The 9432-nt window shown below is 38.7% G+C and overlaps 1 protein-coding gene across 3 annotated transcripts in view; it reads left to right on the top strand.

Annotated features, from left to right (window-relative positions):
- The window catches only part of LOC106808506 (protein boule-like), a 27836-nt gene that overhangs the window by 11531 nt on the left and 6873 nt on the right, over window positions 1–9432 (top strand). The window contains exons 5-8 of one of the 3 annotated variants that reach the window (XM_014811255.1): window positions 306–365; window positions 725–746; window positions 1414–1538; window positions 8177–8263. In XM_014811255.1, the coding sequence (XP_014666741.1) occupies window positions 306–365; window positions 725–746; window positions 1414–1538; window positions 8177–8263 (294 nt within the window). The remainder of the gene's footprint in view (window positions 1–305; window positions 366–724; window positions 747–1413; window positions 1539–8176; window positions 8264–9432) is intronic. The other 2 variants (XM_014811257.1, XM_014811256.1) reach the window with 2 other exon arrangements.

Here is a 9432-nt window from a genome sequence, read left to right on the forward strand (position 1 = left end):
CTTTCTATTACTTTTTCACATCTGAAATTCCTATTTTTTCTATTTTTAGCGTCATTTGTCACTTGACGCCCTGAGTATACTTCACGCTTTAAACTTCGTAGAATACTATTTAAGTTTATCGGTTATACCTGGTGAACTAGTATCCAATACCCGGTGATAGGGTTATGAAAACCTAGGTCGATCATCTTAGATTTCCAGGTCAAATGCAAAAATTTCATGTTGAAAGAGGTTTTAGCACTTATCTCATAATTTTCAAGTTGATCCAAATTTTGTGTCAATAACTTATGTTAATCTTTGCTTCACAGACAGAAGGCATGGTGTTCAAAGAAAGAAAATTAAACATCGGCCCTGCCATCCGAAAGCAGGTAGTGATATTTTTAACGACATGTAATATAGGTAGATTCATGAAAGAATAAACTGCTCATATATTGTAAGTGGTTAATATTGACCAGGAAGTAAATGTATAGACATCATTGACAAGTAACTGAAAGTGGATCAGCTTCAGTGATCCAGCACAATGTCACGGTCGGTTCCACAATGGGGCTTGTAAAGTTCTAAACGCGATATGTGTGTATTAGTAATGATATTATGAATTGTATTAATTAATATAGTATTAAACTTTGTTGTCGATACAAAATCAATACAGTAGTTGTAAAAGTAAACTTTTTCGTGCTTTGTAGTAAGTGGATGGATTTACAAAAAAAAAATTCCACTTGTGTTTCAGCCGTTCTGCTCAAAGGTTTATTGTGAGTATATGCATTGATATTCTGTATTCAATTTTATATAATAATCACTTGAATCTCATATAATAATATACGTGCTATGTAATGTCAGTAACCAATAATCCTCATTCTAAAAACTTGCCAACTGACCAGCAGAGTAATCGTGACATTTAGTAGTGTGAGCTACAGTTAATTTTGACCTAGTTAAGTGTTAGCGAACGAACAGTTTATGGTGTACACAGTTGGGGAACCTTCCTAGCTGCAAAGTCATATCAGGAGTATTTTACGTTTAACAGTTTGAGGTAGTTGAGATGTTGTGAGTTGTTAAGTTTAGCACCAGCAGCAATAATTCAAGTTCAGGTGAAAGTCTGTCACGCATTAGCCAAACATTGCCTGCTTTGGTGGTCGTTGACCCAGCATTAGGTGCGGTAGTCCGCAGCCTTTCGGTGACACTGGGTACAATTAAGCCCTGGGGCAGAATACGTGCTTGAAAGTTGCGGGTGTATTGGGACCCTACGCATGGCCGTATGTATAGGCTTTTGTTAGTTAGCATTAGTTGAGTCCATCTGTTGCCAATAGATGTACTGCTATGTGCAGGGTGCTCAGGGTGAGGGATCTCGATCTGCAGCTTCATAATACGTTGGTTGAGGTGTGTTGTGTGATGGTTAATGATAGTGAACTGAATTTGCAGATTCACCACAGCCAATGGGCAATGGTGCAATCATGTACGACCCTGCAGTTCCTAGCTACTCTACTGGCCTCACCATATACTCCCCAGATGCCGGCACAGGATACTCGGGACTGCCCCAACCACAGGTAAGTCTAGGTTACCTGTCTCACTCTGCAGTCTTAAGTACGCAGAAAGTGGGGGTGTGCGTTGATCGTCCTATTGTAGTGGCCCTAGGTGCTATCTGTGTCTATAAGTCGTGTGGTTGTATGACGTCACCATTCGTGAAATCTCCATCTAGTGCCACTGCATAATTTGTAGGGGTGACCTGTTCTGTATGTCTTTCTGCAATCAGTTTTTACGTAGATGGCGGTGCGTTAAGTATGCAGTTTTAACTAGTGATGTCCCGATGATCGATTATAGTCTTAAATTCGATAATCGATTATGAAAACAAATAATCGATTATCGGAAATACCAAAACAAACAAACAAGGAACTGTACTCACGATGTGGGAATTGATATGACAAGTAGAGCACAAGTCCTGCAGGGGCCCGTTGTCAGAAACTTAAGGTTAATGCTAATGTTACTGTTAACATAGGTTCTGTCTGATTACAGAGCTGTACTAGTGTACTTAGAGACATGGACAAATTGGACAGTGTCTTTGTTTTGGTTTGACACTGTCCCACAGATGTTATCCGTAGATGAGATTCTACTCTCCGTATTGTTTGTTACATTGTGTTGGAGAGGATATTCCATTGGCAGGACATTAACTCGGCTACACAGCCTACACTATTAGAACACAAACAACTTACTTATACTATAATAAAGAACAAGTCTTGATCATGTTTGTTTAAAACTTTTAATGTTTTAATAAAGACATTTAAACCATTTCTTTATAAATTGATTAAATACTGTATAGGAACAGACATTGTTGATAGATATACAGCAACCTTCACAGAGTTAATACATGATCATAAAACATGATAATATTGAATGCTATATGTATAATTGTATATATACAAAGTAAGATTAAATTAAATCTATGCTATTATTAACCGATTATCTGATTATAATCGATTATCGATCGGTTAAGGGAAACCGATAATCGTTTATGAAATTCCAGCCGATTCCCATCACTAGTTTTAACATGTATTAACTGTTAAAATTCTTTTAAATATATATTATCACAAATTGCATCTTGTGGTGTGTGTTGCTACTCGGTGCCCTGTATCTTAGCAGCACTGTTTTTCCTTGTTGGTATGTGTGCAGGCTACGCTCCGTTCATATGAATCTGTATAAAATGCTGCACACCAATGATATTCCAGGCTATTAGTGCGGTACATACTGTATTCCTCCCCCAACTCTATGCGGCCGTGCTTCTTCTGCAAATATAATTTCCTTAAATATGGGGTGAAGAATCGACCTTCCAAGGGGGTGGTAGTCATGGCTCAGACGAAAATAACACCGCCAGTGTATTGAAAAGATGCAGCCATAGCATAGCATTTGTTTTTATCTGCACGCATTGCAAACCTGGCCAACTGGATGCACATGAATGTACGATCAGCACGGCACGTAATGGTAACCACATGTGTTTTAATTGTTGAGTGTCGACTTCTACACGAAAACATAAATTATCTTTATATGTCAGTGTTTGTGTTGTTCTTTTCTGCCCATAGTAGAAAATGTTCTGTCAGGGTAGCTAGAGCTGCAGATATGCAGGTTTCCACTGAGCTGCCCCTGGCTCAGCTTGTGTATATCTGTGATCGCACATGTGTGCAGTGGGGATTCCCTGCAGTTGAAAAATATAAACGTGCTTGCGTGCATAGCTATAATACAGCTTCACCCTATTAACTAGAGGTTAGTAGTCCATGAAAGAATTGTGAAACTTTGTGTAAAACAGTTGTCGTCACCTAAGCTATTTCCACGTGTGTAGAATATTGGGGGAAGGTGTCATCTATGTAACGTGGCTATTATACTATCGTGATCATAATAGTGGTATGCGTCAGGTGAAGTCACACCCGGTGCTAAACGTCTGTACTGTACAACACATAAAGAACGCAAGACTGAGATGTACGTATTTAAAGCAAGTACATATTTAATGAACAGAACTTAACTAATGTATAATCCCACAAACGGGGCAGAAACGCGTACATATACTTGCGCGGGTTCTGAACATAACTTACGATTGCAATAGACGGTATGCGGTCGCAGAGACGGTGTACAAAGTGTCTTGAGCGGATAAATAGAGAGATTGCCGGAAAGCTCCCCGCACAGCCGTGCGGGCCGTTTTTATATACGCGTCCTCTATTGTCTTTCTCCTGGCCAATAGACCTTATCCTGCGCGCTAACTGCATGGCTGTCACATAATGGGACTGTCCAGGCAGTGGTCAGCGTTTAAACAAAGACTCCAGCTATCTCCATTATAACACATATTTATAGCACTAGCTTCATCCCTGACTTTCATAATTACTTATGAACTAATTTCTCTGTATTACATTATCCCCCCCCCCCTTCAGAAAAAGTAGGAAGCCGCAGTAATGCGGAGAACGCATATAAAACGGCTCGCACGGCTGTGCGGGGAGCTTTCCGGCAATCTCTCTATTTATCTGCTCAAGTCAGTTTGTACACCGTTTCTGCGACCGCATACCGTCTATTGCAATCGTAAGTTATGTTCAGAAACCGCGCAAGCATATATGTACGCGTTTCTGCCCCGTTTGTGGGATTATACGTTTAAGTTAAGTTCATTAAATATTTACTTGCTTTAAATACTTACATCTCAGTCTTGCGTTCTTTATGTGTTGTACAGTACAGACGTTTAGCACTGGATGTGACTTCACCTGACGCATACCACTATTACGATCACGATAGTATAATAGCCACGTTACACCTATGACTATACTGCCTACATAAGTCTGACATAATACTCTAATGCAAATCATATGTGATGTCTATCTTCCAATTATAAATGTTTGGAAAGTGAGAAAAACTTACTAATACATTATATATATACTAGTGTGCAAGCTGCTGCTTGCCAATAATGTCGCAATTTGTCACCACAAGTGAGTTTTCTCTGGCCTAAATTCTCTATATATAGCGACTTCAATTGGTAACATTTCTCTTGTGACCATTAGGTAGTAAGTGATTGTGGACATGTCTCATATAATGGAATTTCCAATGAAATAGTTAGTAGATAACGTGTAAAGGTATGTACTATGAGCGTACCAATGACAGCGTCACAGCAGCCTGTATGACAAACAGTACTCAATGCTACATCGTAAAACAAGCATAGGAGCAATATCTATTTATAAGTGCATAGACACACATGTACACTAGCGTAGACAGTTCTGGGCAGAAATTATTATTAGATTTTGGAGCCTATTTAAAATTAAGAAAATGCTAAAGAGAAGACAAATATTAAGTTTTGTTACTACATTTAAATCTACAATTCTACTTTACATATCTAGAAACCTAATGTATATCTTTGTCAGCTAGGCTATATGTATCAGTTTGTGCAAGCAAAATATTGCCTTTGACTTTTAAAATGCGTGTTCAGATCAGCAAATTATGCTATAACATACAAAACGTGTGGTAGTAAGTAGATGTTTTTAATGTGGTGTTTCTCTGCTATGGTAACGCGTCTGCTTTCGTGGTTGCATGTATGTGTGTTAACTGGAAATCGTGAGTATACGTTTACAACACTGCAGCGGTTTTCCAAGTGTGCCAGCTAGCATGTAAAGAGGGTGGGTTATTTTTAGTCGCACGTTGCATTTGGATATTGTTGAATCTTACGTAGCTCGCAATGAGAAAACATCACCATGAATTTCCACGCGTGTGCTCCCACGTAAATACACAGCCTCTTGCAATGCCCCAGTTTCTAGTTCAGTGCAATGTTATTACTAACGTGTAGGTTTGCTTGCATTACAGTATTCTGCAATAATTGACGTAGCTGCATGAGCTATTTTGTGAGTGCGAACTGGTTTCAGCATGGGTATATTAGTGGCAGTGTTCCTTGTCCCTATTCCAGTCATAGATGTAGTGTTGGTTGTGGTGTAGTAAAATAGTAATAATTGACCAATTTTTTCGCTTCAGGTACTTTACCAAGTGTAATGTACTGAATGCATGGTTTCATGTTCTGTCTATGCTAGCGTTTCAAGGCCAGAGGCGAATGCTAATGAATTCCGTATAATTGCCCTTAGTTACACATTGTATTTATGAAAATATGTATGAGTGCATGGCTTTTTCGATGTTTTTATTAATTGTTTCCTTCACTAATCATTGGTGATGTTTGTTGAAAAAAACAATGAAGTACCGTCAGTAAAATTACTATGCATCATAGATGGGTCTATATGATCATATTTTATTAAAAATATTAGCCAATCACTCACGGAACCAATGTTAAGTTAATGTTATGAATATTGAAATAATTAAAAGTGTGTGACAGTGCGGTGTATTTTGACTTAGCGTTCAGGGGGCCGTTGTCAGAAAGAAAATTAGTCGCAACATTAGTCTTACCATTAACTTCTACTCGTAAACCGTTGACAGAAACATCGTAATGTTGCGAGAACGAAAAATCCTCGCAAATATCCTCATAACATTACGAGAGCCCAGACCCTCTCGTAACTTTAATATTAAGATGAAAATAACACATTTAGACTAAGAATTACAATTATAGTGATATTATATTTTATAATAATGAATAAAATGTGTGTTTTTCTTGAAAAACACGTCAAAATCATTAATTATCTATACCGCTAATAAAACAAAACAATACATTTACAAATGGCGTATGGCATTTGTTCTCTTGTTCTAAAGGTTTTCCACGCTTGCCACGATTCTCGCGTCTCGCGTTACAGTGTGAGAATTTGTCTTGTTGTGCAGAATTAATTCATGACCACGTCGTTTTTCATCAAATATTATTTATATGTGGTTATAGCCATCATAATATGCATAAATTACTGTGATGTACAATAAATGTGTATGAATTTGAATTTTGTGATTGATTCTCATCCAATCGGCAGCCTTGTGATGAAGTTCCTGTTATCGTAAGTTTTCTAATAGCTGCGATGTGTTTCTGTCAACGCTAGTCTCGCAACATTAGCATTAGTCGTAAGTGTTATCGTAGCATTAACTTTAGCATTAACTTTACGATGTTTCTGACAACGGGCCCCAGTACTGTATTATATAGTGATGAATATACTTGCCTAACATAACTTTAATTTTACAACAAAAAGCTCTGATATCTGAATTTATGTTATCCTGAATGTAGAGTGTTACATCTAGCAGTGGGGGTTTTGATGCTCGAGCTGACTGCAAATGACCTTCATAGTTAACACCATTCTGTTCCTGTTCTGACTTGTTGAAGCTTCCTTGTCGAATATAGGGCTGGAAAAATTAGAGCAGCTGTTTGGAACTAAGAAATGGTTCTGGACCTGGTTGATGAAGTGAAAAATCTAATCAGCTAACATCAATTATTGTATCCCCCGAACGAAATTCGTGGGGATACTATGGGTTTGGCCTCGTCGCGCCGCCGCCGCCGCCGCTGAGATTTCCTTGTGAACGCTCTACCGGCTGCAGTTCTTCTCGGATCATCTTCAAATTTCGCATGAAGGTGCGTTATCGTAAAGCGAAGACGCCAATCGGTTTTGGTGTGGGCGGAGTCATCGTTGCCATGGTAACAACATTTTTTGTCGAAATATTCTAGAACCTGTAACTTCTGCAGTTTTTACCCGATTGTCAAATTTATATTTGTATTAAAATTAAAATTTTAAAATTTTAAAATGAAATTTAAATTTAATATTTGTATTAAATTTTTTATTTATATTTACATTTATGATTGTCATGAAATATATATATATATATATATATATATATAGGACATGTTATAACGGCCCTGTGTGCCAAATTTCATGACAATCGGGTAAAAAGAGCAGAAGTTACAGGTTCTAGAATATTTCGACAAAAAATGTTGTTACCATGGCAACGATGACTCCGCCCACACCAAAACCGATTGGCGTCTTTGCTTTACCATAACGCACCTTGGCATCTTGGGGAGAAGGTGTGCACAGTACCAATACCAGGTCACTGCGACCTTCATTTCACCTTTAATACCTTGACCTTGATCATATTTCCCTTTCGCTCTGTAACTCGGCCCCTAATTGACCTAGCGCGACCAAACTTGGTATGCTTACACATCTTGGGGAGAAAGTCTGTCGCATACCAAAACCACCACTGCCCTTGACCTTAGTTTGACCTTGACCGTCGACTTACATTTCTTCTTCGGCCTCCTAGGGTAACCAGATTTCATATACTTGCACATCTGAGGGAGCTAGACCAGTTGTCTAACAGTAACAAACCTTTGTCTTTGTGACTTATTTAACTTTACCTGCCTTCTACGTCCTTACAGAGATATTCCATTCATACTAGATCACGGGGGATACATGTAGTTGGCGACAACTGCTCGTTTCTAGTTTTTATTGAAGTTGAATGGATAGTCAAGCTTTTTTGGGTGGCGCATTGTTGGGTGTCATAGCATTTAGCAAGTACATTTTTGTGTTGGTAGTGTAAATTGGTGCGTGCGACTGCAACGCCTGCGTGAGATAGTGCAGTTCACAGTGCTGTTGTTATTGTTTAGTTTTCTGTGTATGTTCCTTTTTGGACTCACTATGAGCAATCTGCCAGTGTGGCCAACACCCCGAATTGCATGCAATCAGGGAGTTATTTGCATTTGTTTTGTCAGTTGCAACCACATTTCATTGCTTTTCATTGGATTCTTTTGCTTTCTTTGCAGCAGGCTGCTACCTATCCAATAACTCAGCCAAGCATCTATTCTCTACCTCAGTCTGCATATGCCCAATATCAGACACCAGTAAGTCCGGTAGGTTTCCACATAATATTATAACATTTGAGTGTGACGTGCTCTAGTGTCATAGAAGCCCAAGAACGATCTGACTGTATGGTAACTGGTACAATCCGGTCACCTAGCTAACTACAATGATAGTCTTGCAATTAGCTGACTTGTTTTAATTCTTGCTCTGGGATATCAAGAAATTTGTCTTCTTTTTAAGCATTAATTAGCCACGATTTACAAACTGAAATGTATTGAGTTGCAATAAAGTATCAGTATATATCTGTGTCCACTCGCATTTACAATCACTGTTTTTCTAATGATTGTTCCTTCTAAAAAACATGGTTTCAGTCCAGTTTTCTTGCTTCTTAATCTTACAATGAGTGGTATATATATATATATCCTTAACCACCATGATAATGGTTTTTTCCCTATACCTGGCTTATATGTACGTGTTTTACATGCTTGTGTAACAGAGTATTAGCCAGGAATGAGAATGAATCCCTAAACACAAGGCATGAAATCTCTCACCTGCTTTTTGTATGTCTCTCATATTACCTAGTTTTTGGCATCTTGTTACTGTTGTTTTAATATCTGGAAATAGCAACACAAGTCGATAGGTGCTGTGTTACGGAAGACTTTCTGCGAAATGGTGGGATTACATGGGTAGAAATTAATGCAGAACTCTGCATGTTTACTCCATGTCTAAGTCATCTAAGGGAATGTCTACTGGGGCCGGATTCAACTTCAGTTTGTACGCACAATATCGTACGTACCTACGTTCGTACGCACAAACAGGCATTTGGGTAAGTCTCCATCATCATCATACACGCACACGCGTTCACACACACCCACACTGGTCATTTACTGTGTGGATCATACATCTTGAATGATAAAGCTAATGTTTAATTGTTGCATATAGGGCAGAGAAAAACAATGCTCCGTAGGGTTGGTTAGTTGATTTCATGGCAAGAGCAAATAAAAAGGTTGAGTAATGTAAACATCTAAGGAATCAGGCAAAGATAGGGTTGAGTTTTCCCTGGCAGACATGAAAGTTGAACACACGCACCCCACCTCACCTACACTCCGCCATACACTCACATCACCTCACTCATACACACACACACACACACACACACACACACACACACACACACACACACACACACACACACACACACACACACACACACACACAC

Source organism: Priapulus caudatus, unplaced genomic scaffold (assembly GCF_000485595.1).
Source record: "Priapulus caudatus unplaced genomic scaffold, Priapulus_caudatus-5.0.1 Scaffold282, whole genome shotgun sequence".
Lineage (NCBI taxonomy): Eukaryota > Metazoa > Priapulida > Priapulimorpha > Priapulimorphida > Priapulidae > Priapulus > Priapulus caudatus.